This window comes from Bos grunniens, chromosome 8 (genome assembly GCF_055505025.1).
Source record: "Bos grunniens cultivar Pamir isolate PY7600 chromosome 8, Bosgru_T2T1.0, whole genome shotgun sequence".
In the NCBI taxonomy this organism is placed as follows: domain Eukaryota; kingdom Metazoa; phylum Chordata; class Mammalia; order Artiodactyla; family Bovidae; genus Bos; species Bos grunniens.
The window spans coordinates 62,576,262-62,597,230 of NC_141172.1; the positions used below are offsets into that span (position 1 = coordinate 62,576,262).

The 20,969-nt window shown below is 50.0% G+C and overlaps 1 protein-coding gene across 3 annotated transcripts in view; it reads left to right on the forward strand.

Moving 5' to 3' along the window:
• COL15A1 (collagen type XV alpha 1 chain) overlaps positions 1-20,969 on the forward strand; it is a 103,590-nt gene that overhangs the window by 39,179 nt on the left and 43,442 nt on the right. For all 3 annotated transcript variants that reach the window (XM_086414389.1, XM_086414387.1, XM_086414388.1), the window contains 8 exons: positions 4,895-5,042; positions 8,347-8,456; positions 11,391-11,543; positions 12,465-12,617; positions 14,594-14,743; positions 15,260-15,400; positions 18,956-19,015; positions 20,176-20,268. In XM_086414389.1, coding sequence (XP_086270515.1) covers positions 4,895-5,042; positions 8,347-8,456; positions 11,391-11,543; positions 12,465-12,617; positions 14,594-14,743; positions 15,260-15,400; positions 18,956-19,015; positions 20,176-20,268 — 1,008 coding nt within the window. The remainder of the gene's footprint in view (positions 1-4,894; positions 5,043-8,346; positions 8,457-11,390; positions 11,544-12,464; positions 12,618-14,593; positions 14,744-15,259; positions 15,401-18,955; positions 19,016-20,175; positions 20,269-20,969) is intronic.

Consider the following 20,969-nt stretch of genomic DNA (forward strand, 5'->3'; position numbering starts at 1 on the left):
ATGGTAACCCACTCTAGTATTCTTGCCTGGAGAACCTATGGATGGAGAAGCCTGGTAGGCTACAGTTCACAGGGTCGCAAAGAGTCGGACACAACTGAGCGACTTCACTTCACTTCACTCAGTGTAGGGGAACGCCGATACCCAGGTGCCACCCTGTGCTGTGACCAGGGGAGGGCTTTCCAAAGGCGAACTCTGCTCCATCGCCTCCCAGCTGTGTGAGCTTAGGTGACTTACTCAGCCTCTCTGAGCCTCAGCCCCTCTTCCACCAAACAATAATCAGAGTGCTATCTTGTGGGGTCCTTGCGAGGTCTGATGAGGCTGTGCAAGGAAAAGGTCTCGGCCCAGTGCCTGGCACAAGGGAAGTGGCTGTTGTCGTACTTGTTCGGGGCTCTGGCTATGAGAGGGAAGTTGGGGCCCTCACTCCTGTGAGATGGAGAGCCCTCCTAGGAGCTCATTTCTGGTCCCATGGGAAAGGCAGCGGTGGTGTGGGCCTCCTCCCTCCTGGGAATGTGCCCTGTGGCCGAGACAAGGAAGTGGTTTTGAAAGCATTGAATCAGACTGTGGAGACACCAAGGAGCCTGTTCTAATAAAAACAGCCAGCAGTGTCTGAGTCACTGAACACGGAAGCCCCAGCCATCTCCTAGACTGGTCTGGCTCAGTCTATGGACACATCTCTGATGGAAGAAAGCAGGGAGCTGGAAAGAAGGCAGAGGCTATAAATCACAGACCTCCGGAGACAGAGGTGTGGGTGGGGCAGAATAGGACCAGAGTCTGTTACTGTGAGAGGGCCTTAACGGTCACCTCTTCCTGTTCAGAGATGTACAGAAAACTGCCCTTGGTACTACTGAACAAACTGTGAGGTCCAAAGAAGGAAAGAGACTGGGCCTAGGGTGTGTGGCTGAGCTGAGGCTAAAGCACAAGTCCCATTATGCCCCATCAAGGATTTGGCCATGACCTTGTGCTGCTGGCCGGGGTGGTGTTGCAGGGGTGCCCCCCCAGGACTACAGCCAATTTGGGGGTAGCTGTGATGGAGAAAGTGAAGGGTCCAAGGTGCCTGCCTGGGTGGTGACTCGGGGTAGCTGTGCTGAGCAGTGTTGCAGTCCCATGAGCCCATCATCCCTTGGCCACCCCACTGGCATGTCCAGGACGTAGGGCAGCAGGGCACAGAGCCATGGTCCTCTAGGCTTTCTGGTCTGATGCTGCCCCCCAGTGTACCAGCTCACAGCTAGGAGTGAGGCTGACTCGGGCAGAGAGACTAATAACCCAAGGTGGTCCTGAGGGACAGACTTGAAGCGGGGCTTAAGAGCATGGGACGCCATGGAGGTGGAGGCGGGTCAGGCACGGCTGTAACCTCTTTCGCAGGGCGGTGTTTTCCTTTCGTTCCCCGGGGGAGGCACGGGAGTGCAAAGCTTTGCCTGAGGATGTGCAGTCTGGAGGCGGCAGAGCCGGGTTTCCAGCCTGGGTCCAGGCCACAGTCAGTCACATCAGCCCCAAACTGGGGACTGCCCCCCCTTTCACCCTCCCCTGGAAAACTCCCCCCCCGGCTCCCCACCCCAGGACGGGGGAATTTCCCTCTTTGGCTCAGACGTTCCCCTCCCTTCTCTATCTGGCTTTTCTCTTGGAATGAATCTCACTTCCCTGTCCTCACCCTTTGCAACCTGCCACCCTCTAAGATACAAACCATGACCCTCAGACTGAATCATGGACTGCCTGAGCGGTCAGGGACTTAAAAAGCCAGCCCCTCCTCACCTCCTTCCCCATTTAGGGTAGGAGTCCCTGCTGCCCCATTCTTCCTCCTGCTAAGTCAGTGTCTGCTGACACACCTTTCCATTTCTGGAAAGCTCTATCTTTGCTGAGTTAGAATTAATACCCTATGGTTCTCAGCCCTGGCTGTTCATCAGAGTCCTGAGTGTGTGTGTGTGTATATGTGTGTATATGTCTGTGTATATGTCTGTGTGTGTATGTATGTGTTTATCTATACTGTGTGTATGTATGGGGTGGGGTGGGGGGTGGGCGGAACTAGGAGTCGGTCTTAAAAAAAGCCCCTTGCCTGGGCGCATGCCCAGACGTTCAGATTCATGAATGAATGGAGTGAGATCGAGGGTCTGTCTTACACAAAGCTCTGCAGAGGATTCTTTTCCACATCCAGGACCTCTCTTCCAGTGACACCCAAGGCTCACAGATCCCCAGCACACCAGGCCCTTTCACCCCTCGTCCATGCCTTGGCTCCTGCGGTTCCATTTGCCAGGCGGGCCCTCCCCCATCCCATCTCTACCTGGCCAGTTCCCACTCCTTCAGGGTCCAGTCCAGAGCCCCTCATTGGAGGCCACGGCCTCGGTCCCCTCCTCACGTGTGGCTCTCCATCCTGTAATCTCACAGCGAGTAGTGCCTGGGTCTGTGTCTCCCCGATTGTCCAACAGTTCAAGGACAGACACCCTTCTTATTAATTCATTTCCATATCCCAGGGATCAGGTAAGCCATGGAACACAGTAGGGCCTCAAGAAATATGTGTTGAATGAGGGCCAGCAAATTACCACATTTTAATTTAAAATTAAAGACTCAACATTCGCATTTTGTCACAGGCCACGCTGGTTCTCCATCTACACTAACCCCTGAAAACCAGCAGCAGCCTGTTGGAGGCAGGACCCCTGACCCTGACCACCAAGAGTTGGCTCACCAGCTCTGCCTTGAACCCAGGCTTCATGGCTGCCTTGGTGGGAGTTTATCTAAAGAGGTTTTCAGCTGACAGGCTGGAGTCAGTGATTCCCTGTAACCCAGCATTTGCCACATTGAGTTACTAAGCTTAGCCCACCCTTTCCTGACTGTCCTGTGTTTCCTGAACCCTGACCTGCCCTACCTGCCTTATCTCCAATCCCATGTCCCTTATGAAGCCACTTGGCTTCCAGCCACCGGCAGCTTTGCTCCAGGATAAACACGGGCTTTCTTGGCCCCATCAGGGAACCATGTGAAGTGGCTTCCCCTGGACCCTGGGCAGGGAGAGGAGAGGAGAGGACCTGCCTGGGGCAGAGGTGCTTACTGCTCTGCTGGATCACTGTACAGCTGGGAATGAGGAGTTCTTCTTGGTGCTCTTCCCAGCCTCTCCTTGGGTGGGAGCGTGCCTGTGTCCCGCTCCCACTACCCCTCCTGGTCCTGCCTCACCAGCCTTCTTTAGTGCATCCTCCTGGTCTCCTGGCCTAAACTTCAACACCCCCGATCCGTGTTTTCATTAACACCAGGGTGAACTCCCTAAAGTTCACACCTGCCCGGATCCCCTCATCCTGCTACCCAAGGGATGCTGTTTGTTGCTCCTTTACAAGCCCGGACTTCTCACCTAAGAGCCAGTCCCGTCCCTCTTGCTGCCTCCCCAGGCTTCATCCCCCTGCTACTCCTCCAGCCCTCTCCAAGATCAGGTTTTCAGGCCCTGTCAGTGTTTTGTCCCTTCTTACCTCAATGCCTTCCTCCATTCCTGCTTTCTGAAACGGTTTCTTCTTCAAGGCTCAACTTCTTGAAGCCTTCCATCCTTGCTCTCACCTTGGAAACTTTAGAGTACAGTAAACTACATCTTTTTTTTTAGTACAGAAATATTCCATATTCATAATTGAAAAAACAAGTGTAGATGAGCAAAAACATAATTATTACCTTTAATATCAATACCCAGAGAAATCACATCTAGTGATGTGGATGATGGCTACCATTTATGGGCTCATGCTCTGGACCTGGCCCTGTACCAAGCACCTCCATGCATTTTATACCTTTTAAGTAGTTACTATTTTATTATTATTATATTATTCCTCCCCATTTTATAGGGGAGGAAGCTGAGGCTCAGTAAGTTATATGACTTACTCAACATAACATAGCTAATAAGAGGAGAGTTGGGATTTGACCTGAGTTTGATTATGAGAACTGAACCATTAAGTCCTAAGTTATGGGGCCCATAAGAATCTTCCTTGTTCTGATGGACCAGAGACTCATCATTTATATACTAGGTTCTGACATTAAGGAAATAGCTTTCTGTTATTAGTCAGGATAGGTAAGTGATGGTTGTGGTAAGAAATTTACCCTGAAACCTTAATGTCTTAGTTATTTCCTGTTCTTACCACAGACCCAACACTGGTCAGCAGGATCCTTCTGTTCACCCCAGTCCCTTGAGCTCAGAAAATGATGAGACTGTCTGACCCCTGATGAGCCCTGGGTCACAGGAACTGCTGTTTGACTCTGGGTCTGGGGATGACCTTTGCTACCCTTTATCAGGATTCCTACCTAGATGTCTGAATTGTTGTTTCCAACTATTGGTTTTTTTGTTTGTTGTTTCCTAGTTGGCAAAGGTGGTTAAGATATAGGTTGACTTTGAAGAAGCTGCACAGAAACTGAAGTTTCCTAGAAAGGAAACCATACCTGTCTTTTATTTTCATAGGCATGCGTTATTAGTATACATCTGGGATTGGATTTATCCAGCTTTCGCTGAACACAGCCCTCTTCCCCCCGCTCCCTCTCTTCCTTCCTTCTTCCCACCCTCCTTCCCCCCCTTCCTCCCATCCTTCCTTCCTCCATCCCTTCCTCTGTCTCCTCCCTCTAACACATCTTTACCGAGCACCTCCTCTGTGCTGGCCTGGGATGCAGGGATCACAGGAGTGTGATCTCTGTGCTCCAAGAGCTTCATCCAAGAGTAGCAGGGTCTCGCTGTAAACTGAACAAAATTTAATTACCCCAACATGCACCTTTTTCAGGGACTGAGGAAGATCAGTGATGACCTAGGTACACAATAGGCAAGATAAGGCTTTCTGGGTTTATTCAGCTTTTGTGGAGATACTGTTTTCTCCAGTGATACTCACTGCCGTCTTTCCTGCTCTCATGCCAAGTAAATCCTTTTGGGTCTCATTTTTCCTCCCTGCAGTCTAAAGAAGCAGAAGTTGAACCCATACACACACCTCCAACTCCATCCCCTGCCTCTGAGGATGCAGAGCTTTCTGGTGAACCTGTACCTGAAGGGACCAAGGAAACCAGCAACTTGAGTGCTGACCCGCACAGCAGCCCCGAGCAAGGCAAGTCCCTGGAGCTGCTTCATACTCCGTGGGTTATGTTGAGTGATGACTGGGCGATGTGTTTATGTATAGATGATGTGTGTGTGGAGCATCTCACTTGACTTTCCCTTCAACCTTGAGTAAGGAGCTGCAATCATCCTCACCTTACAAATAAGATGGAGAAGTCAAGTCATGGAGAAGTGATGTCACCCAGCTAAGATTGTACAGCTCATAAATGGCAGAGCTGGCATTTAATCTTGATACCAAGCACTTTTAACCCCCAGACTCCACCCCTCTAGGAGGGCCTGGAGTGTGAAAAGCTTGTGATCACTGTGACTGTTTATTAAATACCTACTGTGTGCCAAGTGTTATATACTTCCTCTCCAATCCCTACAACACATCTCCTAGTTGGTAGTATTAGCCAGGATTTTACAGATGGAAAAACCGATGCTTGGAAAGGTGAGCAACGTGTCCACAGTCACACAGCTAGTGAGTGGTGGAACTGAGCCAACACTCAGGCCTGACTCCAGAATCCCTACTCTTTCCAGCCTTGGCCACAAACTCACTGACTCTCAGAGGATCAGGCCATCTAAACTCCTGTTGGCACTTATCGGAAACTAACGAATGGCCAGAGAATGGCAGACACCCAGGAGGTTATCAGCAAGCCTGGCCTCCTGGTTACCCATCCAAGGCTCTCACCATTGCTCAGCCATACAGAGGAGCCCCGGCAGAAGTCCAGGGTCTGACAGATCCCCCAGGCAGCAGCTGGACATGTGCCCATAGCCTGAGATCAACCTGCATTTTCTGCTCTTTATCAGAGGGGTAGCCATTCAAATTGAAGTAAGTTATAGCCAACACCAGAGCACCGAAATTTAGGTGCAAGACCCCCCCATATTCACACATGCAGCCCTGGAACTGGTGACACAGAAGATTTAATTACCCAGGGACATGGTCATGGTGAACTCTGAAGGAAAAGCAGCTTTCAAAACTATGTGTGTGCTATGACCCTAAATTTGAATATGTGTTACTTATATCTATTTATATATTGCCACATAGAGCTGTGTGTGTGTTTGTATGTGTGTGTGTGTTAGAATGATATACAACAAAATGTTGTGAGTAAGCATGATTATAGGTGGTTTTCATTTTCTTTTTTCTTCTGTATTTTATAAGTCTAAAAAAATGACTTAGATGGTGAAGAATCTGCCTGCAATGCAGGAGACCCAGGTTCGATCCCTGAGTCAGAAAGATCCCCTGGAGAAGGAAATGGCTAACAACTCCAGTATTCTTGCCTGGAGAATCCCCTGGACAGAGGAGCTGGTGGGCTACAGTCCATGGGGTTGCAAAGAGTGAGACAAGCCTGAGCAACTAACACTTTTACTTTCATCAGTAAATGAATGTTATTTTAGCAAGTAAACTTGGGAAGTCTGTTCGTGAGAGAAGGTATACAGTACTGAATTTAAAAAATTGTATAATAATTTAATAAAGTCACAATACCAGCAAGGAGTCAGGGTGTAGCTATGGAAAGACTGCTGGCTGAGAGTAGACCCTTTGGACGAAAGCCCTGCTCAGCCACCTATTTGCTGTCTGGGCAAGCTGCTCAACTTTTCCAAGCTTTGGATTCCTCCTCAGTCCACTGGGAGCATTCACAACCCCTGCCTCCCGGGTGGATGAGAGGGTTGAATGTTGCCGCTGCGGGTATGGAAGTGGTTTGTGAGCTGCGCATGCTGCTCTCCAGGGCGTGATTAGAATCTCAGAGAGAGGAGCAAGGCGAGGGCAGAGACTGCGGGGTTGGGAGGCGAGGCCTCTCCTAGACTGAGAAGTGAGTGCGTAGGAGGTGGGACCCAGTCTGAGTGCAGCTCGCCTGTTCCCAGCATCTGCCAGATTCCTTCTGTGGCAGACAGAGGCCAAGCGGAAACAGCAGAGCTGGCTGGAGATCTTTAGAGGAAGGAGCTGGACCCCGAGCCCCAACTCTGGCTAGGGAAAGCCTCCCAAGAGTTGTATTCCAAGGGTCGCTGACACCATCCCGGCACAGGACATTTGAGCCATCCTCACCTTCATTCTTCAAGGGGTGGGGAAGCAGAGGCCTGGGGTCCCTCTGGCTGCTTGCACAGCACCCTCTGGTGGCCAGAGTAGGGAGAATGAGAGAGTGACTGGTGAGGGGCTGATGACTCCAGGACATTCCATTTTTTAAAGTGCACACGGGCACAGCTTCCCTTGAATAGTTCAGCATCTCCCTTCGACACCGTCCTTACCGCGGGATATGGCTGAGCACAGCATATGTGTAAATGGCTGGCTTTAGGGCCCCTCCCAGCCTCTTGTGTGGGACCTTGTTTTTCCTCTGCAAAATGGGACTAATAATCACAAGGTACTAATATGCAGATCAGAGCAGAACACATGCCGTGGGGTGACAATGGGGAGACTGAAAACATGGGACTCCTACCTTGGTTCTGCCCACCGACTGTGAGGTGGTGGGAGGTCCTTGTAGGGAGCACCGATGGGCCAGCCAGAGGATTCCAGGGAGGAGTGCATGGCATGAGTTAGCCTGGGACCTAGCCCATAACAGGCAAGCACTTGTGTAGTTTAATGTCTTTTTCTTTGCTTTAGGACTCCATTTGCTTTTTAGATTGCAAAAGAAATATGTGCTTGCGGTAACAGTTCAATCAATGCAGAGTTGTACGAACCAAAAAAATGGTAGTTTCCTCTCCTGTCCTCTGGAGGAAACCAATATTAAGTACTGTGGTTTAGCTTAGTATGTGTGGTTTATCTGCACACACATATATATGTATGTATCTGTATATTTTATATGTTATGTATAATAATATATTAATTACATATTGATGATGATATATCTAATGATAATGAAGCGTGTATTCTCATACGTATATTTTTTTCCTTTTACAAATATAGAACCACACTAACAATGAACATTTATCCATCGCTAACTGTATGTCAGGCACCGTCCTCAATGCTTTTCTTATGTTAGCTTAATTAATCTTTGTAACACATAATCTTCAAAATGACTCTATGAGATAGGAATTACGATCCCTTCTTTATAGGCAAGCAGCCTGAGCCACAAGTTAAATGACTTGCCACAGGTCACATGCCTAGTAAACAGCAGCGCTGGGTTCTCACCCTACAGTTGATGCTGGAGCCTGTAATTGAAACCACCTTGCAATACTGCCTTTCAGCGTCTGTCTTTCTGCAGCACTTTTTCCCTCTTAATCCTGTATTACGAACATCTTTTCAAGTCATAGATGAAAAGAAACCTCATTCTTTTTCACTTGCAAAGTGCAGTTACTCATTGAAAAATGCCTGCTTCCTGTAGGGTCTGGTGAGATCCTGAATGATACACTGGAGGCAGTTCAGACTGTGGACGGTTCCCTGACTGCAGACACTGGCTCAGGGGATGGGGTCTTCCTTCATGTCACTGAAGAGGTGAGTGAATGGTAAATTTCATGTAAGTCGGTAGTACGTTTGCTTGCTTATTTCAGACCTGATGGTGACTTGTCTTGGGCACTGCAGAAGGCTGCAAGAGTTTTAGTTGAACACCATGGAGACTGCCTCCCTCTTTCTGGTACAGAGGAGGTGGGAGTCCCAGGGCCCAAGATGCTCCCCAAGGATGTGCCAGGACAGGGGAGGAGACACAGCTCAGGCCGGTCCTCAGACCTCCCCAGAGGTGAATACTGGGCTCTCAACACAGAACCTGACTCCCTCCTGTTGTGAAGATGCACAGCCTCTTCCGCCCTTTGAGCCCCTTCAGGACAGAATCAGATTTTTTGCAGTGTGTCCACTGTATTGTTTGGAAATTGGCTTTTACACATGCAAAGCCAGTTGTTTAAAATGCTGGACATGGGAGGGTGCCAAATTAAAACATATTATGTTTCTCTCCTCTGTGTTAGTCGCTCAGTCATGTCCGTCTCTGAGACCCCATGGACTGTAGCCTGCCACGTTCCTCTGTTCTTGAATTCTCCAGGCAAGAATACTGGAGTGTGTTGCCATTTCCTTCTCCAACTCAGAACCTTCTTACCTCTGACCTTTGCTAAGAACGGTGTGTCAGCTCATTCCTTCCTCTATCCTGGGGCGAAAATTCAAGACACTCCTCTCCCAGTCACTGTCTGGTAAACAGCCTATTTTCACAGGTATTTCCAAAATCCAGTCCAGCATAATATAAAAAAATCAATAAAAATACAGATACAACCAGGAGCCAGGCAGGGAAGGAAGCACAGGAACTTCCTGTCTATTTTCTTACTTCTTTCTCCTCTCTCTCATCACTACCCACCCTCCAGCAGCTGTTTTCAACATCTGCAGAGCCTGGCCCATCTGGAGAAAACGGCACAGTTTTATGTGTCTGGTCAGACTGTGATCTGGGCCTTTTGTGGGGAAGATGTCTTATTGCTAGAATATTCTCTCATGGGGGCTTTTGTGATTCCCCAGAGGTCCTGCGAGGGATCTAGGACCCAAGTCCATTTTTGACCTTTTAACTTCCTCCTGGGCTTCCACCCTCTCGTCACCCTGAACCTCTACGGGGCCCTGTGGGTTGAGTTCATCTCAGGATGGCTTTAATGGCTCTTTTTGGAGCGGTTGTTATCATTCTATCACCAGGAAAGCAACAGCAGGACAGTTATCTCTCTGTCTCTCTCTCTCTTCACTCTGAGTCTAGATGGCTGCCTGCTTTTGCCTTTGGTATTTCCCTAGAGGAATCAAACACCAGTCCCTTTGTCTCCCAAAGTCCGAGGACTATGTATTCTGCTTAACAAATGGTGGAGGGTGGGGGGAAGCCACAGCACACAGAAAATTGTCTCTAGAGGAATCTTTTTGAAATAATTTTTTTAGTTTATTTATTTATTTTTGGCTGTGCTGGGTTTTCGTTGCTTTCACTAGTTATGATGAGCCAGGGTTTCTTCATTGCAGTGCATGGGCTTGGCATTGTGGTGGTTTCCCTTTTTGCAGCGCAGTCTCGAAGGCAAGTGGGCTTCAGTAATTGAAGTCCCAGGCTCCAGAGCACAGGCTCAGTAGTGGTGGTGCGCAGGCTTAGCTGCCCAGCAGCACGCGGAATCTTCTTGGACCAGGGATCAAACCTGTGTCCTCCGTTGGTAGGCTGATTCCCATCCACTAGGCCACTAGGAAACTGCCGAAAGGAATTCTTGTTCTCTAATTGCTTAGCCCCTAAATGAATTCTTTCCCTTTTCTTACATAGCCCGGAGGTGGGTGGAGGGCAAATATCGATAGGATAGGATAGAACTGATTCTGTTTCCTTTCATTGTCTCTGTGCATGTCCCACATACGTGGTCTGGCTCTTTTTTTTTTTAGAGGTTAACAGAGGTTATCTGGAGCCTCTTGAATTATACTTGCCCTTTGGAACTTTAGCTGACACTGAGTCAGAATAAAATCTCATTTTAACAACTTATGGACCAAAGATGTATTAATGCGTCTTTTGCTGCCCAAACATTATTGACTGGAGTGTTTCAATATTCACTTATATAACAAATTGCCAACCAAAGGCTTTAGTTTCTGCAAAAATCCCCTGGTCAATAATATGTTAAAATCCTATGACATCATCTTTTCTCTTTTTTTGGGGGACAATAATTCTATAAGGATTTAATGTTATATGGGAAAAGAGTTCTGTAGCCCAGTGGGTTTGGGAAATGCTCCTCTCTGTATTCTGGTTATAGGCTCTAAGTCTTTCAGCAAAGAAATCTAACTCTGATCAGGTTAGTGTTTTTAGTATCAAAAGAACTATTTTCTGCAATGAAACAGAGCAAAACCCCACCCAAATATTTTTTTTTTTTAAAAAACAAACCTTTGTGAAACCGAGATAAAGCACAGTTGGTTTGGTGACACGAGCCGCAAAAGTTGCTCTCTCTCATCATATCCTGCACCTGCTGTGTAACCTTCAGAGAATCTGCCTGTGAATTTTCTAAGGAAACTGAGTCACAGGGAAAGAGAGTGGTGTCCAGTCTTGAGAAGGCTGAGGAGGACAGGGTTTCTGCCTACATATCTCTGAAGCAGTGTCGTGGGGGAAGACACTCACCCTGTTCCTATGCTCCTGGACGGGCACGCAGGAGAGGTCACAGGGAGGCAGATGGGGCTGGACTGAAGTGTCTAGTACCCGAGCAGGCGTCTCAGGAGGCAGCGATCTCCCAGTCACTGGTGTGGCAAACAGATGCTTGGAATCAGGTGGAAGACACAGGGGCCTTGCAGTCTCTCCTGCCAAAGGGATTCTGGGGGCTTTTGTGGAGCTGGGGCAACATCATAGATAAGAAAGTACTTTGAGGAAAGAAGATACAGAGATGCCAATTGCCAGCCACAGCCATCTTGATCAGGGCTATGGGCAAGTGATCTGGTCCCTAGTGATGTCTTTGTTCCCAGAGTCCATACACAGAAGACTTGGCAGCAACAGCAGCAGCCGGGGAGGCCAAGGTGCCCATCAGCACTGCTTGGGAAGCAGAGGCCAGCAGCGTGCCCACCGGAGGACTGACCCTCTCCATGCCCATTGAGGACCCCGGGGAGGGGGTCACTCTGGTAAGCAGCTCAGAGTGCATGCTCTACTTCACTTGTTGCTGGAGTTTGGCGGTGTCTCGGATGGGAGCAGTCACTGGTCTTCCTCACCGGCTTGCAAAGTACAAAGCGATGGCCTTGTGGGGCCAAGTCCAAGTAGACTCAGATTTGGAGGCCCAGGCCTCTGTTGACTGACTCAGCAGGTGTTTGTGGAGTACTGCGCTGTGCTGGGCACCAGGTGAAAAGGACAGATCCAGCCCCTGGGGGGACAGAGAGGGAAGAGGTATGATAGGAAAAGCACAGGGGAGCACAAAAAAGGGGGCCCAGAACCCAGAGTTGGGGGTCCAGGAGGCCTTTCTGGGTAAAGGATGCTGAAGGGGACACCGGGGGATGTTTAGAAGTAGCCTCATGATGGGAGTGAGACAGATGTTCTAGGAGGTAGGCCAGTAGGAGCAGAAGCTGGAGGCATCAAGATGAACACAAAAGACCTACCCAAGTGCAGCATGCCTGCAGGGCCAGGCGTGAGCAGTGGGGAAGGGAAACTCAGCTGGAGAGGCCTCTGAGACCACGGGTGCTGTGAAAAAGAACCTGAACGCTCAGCAGAAGTGGGGAGTCACTGAAGGGCATTTCGGAGGAAGTGACCTAGTCACAGCAGGATCTTAGATCCCTTGACTCCTAAGTGGGGAAAGAAGGAAGTAAACAAGCCGGGAGGTAGGCAGGTGGGTTTGGGGGCTATGTCTAGGTCTGGAACAGGAATGTTGCCTTGCTGTAGGAGTAGTCAGTGATGCCACCTCCTGCCAAGAATCCCAATGAGTAAAGGCCTGGAAAACATCCATCGGATCTGTCACAATGATGGTTGCTGCCCTCAGGGAGGGCAGTTCAGTTCCTTCCAGCCATAGTGCAGCAGGTCAGTGATGGTGGCCCTGGTGATGTCTTCCTATTCAGGGTCCAGAAAACGAAGAAGGTTCAGCAGCGACAGCAGCAGGGGAGGCCGAGGAGCCCGTGACCATTGCCAGGGAAGCAGAGGCCAGCAGCGTGCCCACCGGGGGACTGACCCTTCCTATGCCCACCCAGGACCCTGGAGAAATGGTCACTCTGGTAAAGAGTGTAAAGTGCTGGAAGGCTGTGGGTCACAGCTGGGAGCAGATCCCAGCCTTCTGAGAGGGCCAGTCTCCATTCTGTCTGGCAAATCCAGAAGAACCTGAATGGGGAGGGGGCACCTGACAAATACTCCCTCAGAGGTGGGGTCTGCCGGTGCCCATGAGTGTGCTGTGGAGAGTGCTGTGGCCCCTGGAGGCATGGGGACAGCGCAGGGCTGATGCAGGGCTTGGGAGCGGGAGTGGAAGAGTGCTGGGTGTGAACGGGGGAGGTGATGGTGGCCACAGCCACGCCCATTTCTGGGCACAAGCACAGGTGGTCAGAGCACAGTGGAGGGTCCAGGTTCAGGCAAGCCCTGGCATGGTCCAATGGCCTGGCCAGGCCTTCTCAACCCTCCTTTCAGGCATCATGGAGAGACACTCCCATCTCCTGAAGGCAGGATGCAAGGATCCAAGGACACTGCAAGTCTGTCCTGTAACACTGTCATAATGGCTGTCCTGCACGTCCTTCAGACTCGACAGATTCAAACCTAGACTCCTTATTCTCTTGAGTTCCTGTCTCAGATGATGGAGTCCTCATCCACCAGCTGCCAAATCCAGAATTCTCTTCCCTCTTCCATACTTCCCACATTCTGTCACGTGTCAAGTCTTGTTGATTTTTCTGCCTCAACATATCACACTTGTGCCTCTTTCTACCTTTCTCCAGTGCCAGCACCCAGGATTGAGCCACCACATCCCCAGCCCAGACGATGGCTAAGGCCTCCCTTGGCCACCTCCACCCTCTCTCCCAGCTCCTCCTGGTGGGGGCAGCTGTCTGTGGGAGGCTTCCCACTGTTCCCCTTGCAGGCCCTGCTCCCCCACCTGGCCTCCACAGCTTGCAGGGTTCAGCCTCACCAGCCTTGGGGCCACATCTTGGGCCACTGTCCCTGCTCTCAGTGCTCCAGCCTCACTGGCCTTTTTTCAATTTCTGGATCATGCCTCACTCCTCCTTGCCTTAGAACCCTCCCACCCCCCTCTCTTATCTGCCTGGACCTTTTCCTCCTCCTCCTTCCCTCCTTTAATTCCTGCTTATCCTTAGAGTTCAGCTCAAACATCACTTTATTAGGAAGGCGCCTCCCAGGCTGTGAAGTCTGCCTGTCAGACACATTCACAGCACCCCTGAATGTCTCCTTGGAAGGTCTCATCACAATTGTAATTAAGAATAGTCTGGGTAAATTGCTCATTTCTGGCTCAGCTGGGCTGTGGGCTCTGTGAGGCTGGGGAGCACACACATCTTGCTCATAGATCTGTCTGCATCCCTACAGATGCTGGGGCCTCAGTAGATGTTTGCTGGGTGCGTGAAAGGAGGGGGTCGTCAGGCTGTCACATACCAACACTGGTCTTTGAGATCCTTCCACACATTCATTCTCAGCCTTTCACCTCTGGTACTAATGTCCAGACAAGGAAACTTTACAATGGAGAGGGCATGCCCCTACCAGGTGATGGAGCGCCCCAAGCCACTTGCTGGTTACATGGATTATTTTAATTAACTAATCATCACTACCACCTGCCCTTTCTTTTTCTTCCTCTTCTTCGCCTTGCTTCCCTCCGCCCTTACCTTTCCTTCCTCTTAAAGGCAAATCCCTTGTCACAGGGTGAGAAAACTGGGGATCAGGTTCCAGTCTTTACTCAAAAGAAACTAAGCTAGCAGAGCTGTCTGGAGATAGAAGGGCTTCCTGTGCAGGTGGGGAGTTCCCATTACTCAAGATGTGCATCCAGCAGAAACGTCTTGGAGGGGACTCTGGGGCAGGGAGGGGATGACCTGAGGGGTGCATTCTAAGCCTGGAGTTCTGGGGGTCTGTGGACTGAGGCTGGTGCTAGATGAGCTATGGCCATGCTTTTGTCTGATGACCTCAGTAGTTTCCTCCCTGCAGTCACACACCCAGCGACCCGGGGTATGGATGAGGTGGATGATCCCTTGCGCCAATTTCCTTTCAGAGTCCAATCAGTGAAGAAGGCTCTACAACAGCAGCAGCTGCAACAGATGTGCCACTCGGCACTTTTGAGGAAGAAGAGGCCAGCGGGGTCCCCACCAACGACCTGGCTTTCATCACACCGACAGTGGCCTCCGAGCAAGGGGTCACTTCTGTAGGTGTCTCCTAGCATCCTCTCCAGCTCACAGCGGGGAGGGAGGTCAGGGTCATGAGACAGGAGCAGTTGCTGGCCTTCCCAGAACCAAATGCACAGGCGACTTCATTAGGGCACGGATTTAGGTCGGTACCAACAGAGGGAGGCAGGATGTAACTGAGGAGCATGGCAGAGGGGGTCAGGGGAGCAGGCTTGGTCTTGACCCTACTACGCCCAGCTTTGTCTTAGGAGAACTTTCTCAGAGCGTGGTCCAAAGTTAGACAGCGTTGCTGGGATCAGGGGAGGCAGTGAGCACTGCTAGGGAGGAGGGCTTAGAGGAGATGCACGTTTCAGAAGAGGATCGTGAATCTGTGCTTTGGTGAGTATGTAGGGAGTAATGACAGTTGTAGGTAGGCAAGTGCTTTGAAACTGGGCTAGCACCACTCAAAGGACAGTCGACAAAACTCCCCAGCAGCAGTGTGCGTGTGGCGTTGTGGGTGAGGCGACACGAGTCCTTATGTTGCTTTGGCTTCTCAGGGTCCTGGCGATGAAGACTTAGCAGCAGCCACGACAGAGGAGCCCCTTACTGCGGCTGGGGCAGACGCATTGGGCAGCACTCCCCCTGAGGGGCCCCCACTCCCCTTACCCTCAGTAGCCCCTGAAAGCGGGGCCCCTCCGGTAAGTGAAGATTTCACTTCACGCAGAGATGTGAAGATTTGACTTGGCCAGTCTAACAGAGGAGGGAAAGAAAGGCCAGAGTCATGGGAAGGGCGTGGGTTTTCATCTTGGTTTGCAACATGCAGAATTGGGGCTTTTGAGAGAACACATGAGGAAGCTGCAGTCTGTAGAGATAAAGCACGAGGTAAGAACCTAGGGCACCTGGCTCTGTGTCCCAAGTTGCCCACATCTTTAACTGAAGTGAGTCCAACAGGCAGACCTGCCGAAAGCTACAAAGGCCCATCTCAAATGTCATGAGATTGCCATTCTGGAGGTGAGAAAGCTTATAAGATGTGGCAGAGACTATAAAGGAAATAGAAGCATCAAAGGTGTGTGTGTGTTGGGGTGGGGAGAGGGTCCAGTTACCTTCAGGTGCCGTGTAACACAAGTTTCTGTAATTCTGGGTTGCAACTATATGACCTCAGGCAAATCCTTTTTTGGGGGCCTCAGTTTCCTCATCTGTAAAAGAGGGTAGCTGTGATGTCAAGTCAGAAATGCAGGTCAGAGACTGTTTGGAAAGTTCTGTGCACAGGTGTGAGGTTGTCACTACTTAAGGGCTGTGACTTTGTCTTTTAGAAGTGGGAAACCCAGAGCCAGTCCTCGGCATGGGCTTGTGTGAACTGGGGAATTAAATTGCCCTTTAAGTGTCAATATTTTTAAAGGAAAGTGTTCCATTGGTGACCAGCTTGGGCTTGCCAGTTCCCCGAGTAGCACTTGGTCACACATGCTTTCAGAGCCTTGAGTCAACCTCCAGGCACGTGGTCCCTCAGCCACAGTGCTGACCCGGGACTGGAGGGACTATGGGATGGTACATCTGAGAGCCAGCTGCAAGTCCCAAATGCCTACTGCACCAGCACCTGGTGCTTGCCAAGCACTGCTCTGTCTCTTTATTTTTTGTTCATTCACTTGTCATGACTCCATGCACAGCAACTCAGGGCCTTTAGTCTATACACTTGGAAACTGAGATGAATATGACCTCGTTCCTATCCCCAAGGAACTCACAGTGAAGGGGCAAGAAATAAGCCTTTTGCATGGACATTTATTAAGCACTCTGGGTTCCAAGTTGATCTATGCACAACGCCACTCTCTGGTGCAAGGAGAGTCATCTCTGTTTCCCAGGCAAGGGGAGTGACATTTAGGTAAAGGAAGCTGCCTGCTGTGGCGCGCCCCTAAGACCAGGGCCAGGATTTGAACCCGGGCATACTGGCCTGCAAAGCTCATGCCCTGGAGCATCCCCGAGAGTGTGGTGTAGTGAAGCGGCCCCAGGTTGGGAGCCGGGAGGCTGAGGTTCTGACTTGTGGTGAGTCTTGGTGTTGCTTTCTGTAAAAGGAGAAGGTGAGCAAGAGCTCTGGTTTTTAAACTTTTCTGCATCTTGGAGACACCTGGATGCTTAGGTTGCTGCAGGTGTCTGAGTCCACTGCCCAGCCAGTTGAGGAGCTCCTGGTGCCAGGGTTCGTGCTCCCAGGAGACTTGACCAGGCAATGAACATGGAACCTGCCAGGCTGGCTGGATGCCTGTGGCCCCCAGCTCCTGTGCTGTGACTCCCTAAATGAAGTGCCTCTGCTCCTCTGGTCCTCACCCCAAGGAGCACACAAAACCCCAAGACTGCCTCTCCCCACAGAGATGCCACATCGGGTGCAGCGGTGCTGGCTGGCCATGTGCCTTCACGTAGAGCCAGTTCTCCTTTTTCTAAAACTTTTTTATTATGGCAACTCTAAAAATTCCCAAAAGGACTTAGAATAGTATAAAAAACCCCCTCATATACATCAGTCAGCAACATAATATGTCTTGCTTTTATCCACCTCCTACAGCTATCTTTTTGGAGTGGAGGGAAGGCTGGAGTGTTTTAAAGCAAATCCCAAGCATCATATCTTTTAACTCAAAAACACATTAATGTGTATTAAAAGGTTGATCTGGGACCTTTTTTCCCTTTGCCACAGTATCATCCATCAGTGGGTGATAATGGATGTCATTATCCATCTAACAAAGCTGACAATGGTTCCTTCACATCATCTAATACCCTGGCTATTTAAATATGCCTTTTTATGGTTAGGTTGGATCTGAATCCAAACAGGGTCTACATTGTTTGGTTGGTGTCTCTTAAGTCTCTTTTAGTCTGATTTTCTCCCACCTACTTTGTTCTTTTTGCCATTGATTTGTTGGGCAGCCTGGTTCAGTTGTCCTTAGATCCTTTATATTTTGTGCTTTGAGAAGCTGGTGTTTGGTGAGGGCCTGGTGAGACCAGCTATGCTGGTGGCCGTGTCAGTGACTGACTACTTCTGAGAAGTTCTTTGTCAACACATATAAACACCATAAATTGCATTTTGTTGACCCAGACACTTCTGTTCTAGGAATCAATCCTAAAAGAGGTAATCTTATATTAAAAAAAGCTTTCTGTACATGGATGTTAATCTTAGTATTGTCCCTAATGGAAAAAGAAAACTGGATACAGTTTAGCCAACAATACGGGAGTTAACTGAATTAAAGGATGTTCAAATAATGGGACATTATGCAGCTATTAAATTTAAACTTACTAGAAGTATTTAATGACAGAGGAAAATACTGTATAATGCTAAGCGAAAAAAGTTGGTTATGAAATTTAGTATACTGTGTGGTCTTAACATTTTAAAAATAGATACATGCAAAAGCCCAGGAAGGAAATACCCTTTCTAAATGTCAGCAAGTATGGCCTTAAAGTAGCAGAACTGTGGTGGTTGATAGTTTCCTAATATATGGTGGTGTTTCCACCAAGGATGCTTCTGACTTTTCCAATGAGACTTTTTAAAATTTCTAAGAAGAGAGGTGGCTGGCTCAGTGGTAAAGAATCTGCCTGCCAACACAGGAGACATGGCATCAATCCCTGGCTCAGGAAGATCCCCTAGAAAAGAAAATGGCAACTCACTCCAGTATTCTTGCCTGGGAAATCCCATGGACGGAAGAGCCTGGTGGGCTACAGTCCATGGGGTCACAAAACAGTTGGATAGGACTTAGTGTCTAAGCAACAAGAAAAAAGGAGAGAGAGGGAGAGAAAGGAGAAAGGGAAAGACAAGCGTGCAGCATTTCATCCTGGCATATAACCTGTAAAGATACATCACCCTAAGTGCCTGTGTATAGAATCTGTGACAAGCTGAAATAGGTACCCTGATTCCTCAGGAAATGATTTAAAAACACCACAAAGACAGTAACAGGACCACCCACTCTGAAGTATCTTTTGGATGATTTTGAATCTTAGACTTAACCCAAGGTAATGGGTGAGAGGGATACCCACATCTGGCCCTGCCACACCCCTCTGTCTGTCTGTTTATGTGTATAATGGGGATGTAGACCTTCTCCCTGGGATGAGAATCAAATGAGCTAATACCTGGAAATTTTACCTGGCATGTGGTACATGCTTAACAGATTAGGTATATAAAACTCCTGCATAAGCCTCCTCTGAAGAGGAACATAATTTCTGGAGAGAGAAGGGGACAGGAGGAAGGGGTGCCCAGTGCTCCACTGACATCTTGTTCTCTTTAGGGTGAAGCTGAGGAGGGGTTTCCTGGCCCCCCTGGACCTGCTGTGCCTACTGAACCCACGGTGAGATTCCTACCCATGCTTGTCACGGGCACAAAGTGCGGGGGGCCAGGGATGCACAAAACAGCCACAGAGGATTCGTCCCCTCAAGTGCCCTGCAGTCAGAGCTCAGTGCTCACTCCTGTACCAGGACTCTCTCCTGGAGCCCAGCAGTTTTATATTTATAAAGCTCCTTTATATCCTGTGCCCTGAAAGGCCCCTGGGTCCCTCACATCCCAAGCTGAACTTGTCACCATGCTCCTAGGCCTGCTTTCCCTGCAGGACTCCCGTGTTCTGGGAATGGTACCCCATCTTCCTGATCACCAAGAGAAAAGCCAGGAAATGTCCTCAAGTGCCTCCCCCCACCTCCCTGATCCAGTCAGTCCCCAAGCCCGTCAGTCTAGTTGTGCAACACCTCCTCATCCCTCAGATGGGGACAGCAGCCTCCTAACTGTCTCTCCACCTCCATGTCATCGCTTCCCTTCTCCCACCCACACGCACACAACCTGCCCAGACTCAGCTCCAACCCCTAACCCAGATCCTCCTTGATGATTGAAGGAGGCTTTGCCTGGTTCCCATCCTCAGGAATTAAGTACCAGAAAGGTGTTTTGGAAGTTTCCTTTTGTTCTTTGGAGGAATTTGATGACATTCAACAAGTAGACATTGAGTGCCTTCCTGGTCCCAGATCTCATGATGGACCCTGGGCACCCAGAGGTGTCTCAGGACTGGGCCAATTCTGGAGTCTTAGCCTAGTGGGGCCAACAGATACACACAACTGAGCTTCAAAGCCAGGTGGCCCTACGGCCAAATCCAGAGTTCCACAGAGGCTGGTGGGAACACAGAGCAGGAGAGATGAATTTTGTCTGAAAACGGGGTTGGGCAGGGCTTCCTGGAGGAGGAGACCATGGAACTGGACCCTGAAGGATGAGTAGGGATTGGAAATGCAGGAAAAGAGAGGATGAGAGGCTGTGAAAGTGTCCTGTGTTTGAGCACTGGCTGTATGTTGGCTGCACAGCTGGGAGGGAGAGAAGGAGGGCAGCTGTAGAGGGGACCGGGCAAAAGAGCCAGAAGGGAAGTCACCAGCAGCAGTTACAGGGGCACAGAATACTGGAAAGCTTTCAGTGACATGCCTGTCCTTGGAGAATGATGGTGAAACCCAGCATGGGAACTTTTTCTCTCTGCAGGTGGAAGTGGAGGCTGAGGGCTCCGGCCTGGGCTGGGGCTTGGATGTCAGCTCTGGCTCTGGTGACCTGGTGCACAGTGAGGAGCTGTTAAGAGTGAGTGTGAAGGGTTAAAAGGCCTGGTGTCAGGTAGTGAGGGGAGGGCAGCCTTCATGAGGATCTAGGAGGGGGGACACAGGGATTGATAACAGATGAAACCAGCCTGGCCTCTGTAGATGACTGCTGAGGCTGACGGTGGGCTCCTGGGACTCACTATACTTCCCATCTACATTTATGTATGCCCGGCATTTCCATCTTTGGTCAGTTTTAAGTGAGTCTGACATTAGTTTATAGTCAGGAGCCCCACTTTACACTTGCCTCCTTCCCCTGGGAGCCTTCTCCAGCACCTCTTCCACAGCAGGTATGCCCATGACCTTCACTTCTACCACCGGCTCTACCCTCCACCCCCTTACCCATCACAGAGACCTGCTGGCCTCTTCTCTACACAGCATTTCACACTTTGACTTCCAGACCCTTCTCAAAACCCTCCCTACCCTGAGGCAGCCCCCTTTCTACCTCTGCAGACCACTCTTTCTGCCTCCTCGGCAACTCTTGGTCCCCCAGCCTCTTGCCCAAGGCTGGGCCACCAGAGCTCCCTCTAGATTTCCCCCTGGGAGCACCTCTCCTCTCACCTGGATCTCATGCATCTGTCCTCAGAGCCACAACCTCATTCCATCCCTTCCTCTGAGCCCCTGTCAAGAATCCCCATCTAGAGGGCTCTGCTCAGCTGCCTTTCTGCCCACTCATCATGACAGGGC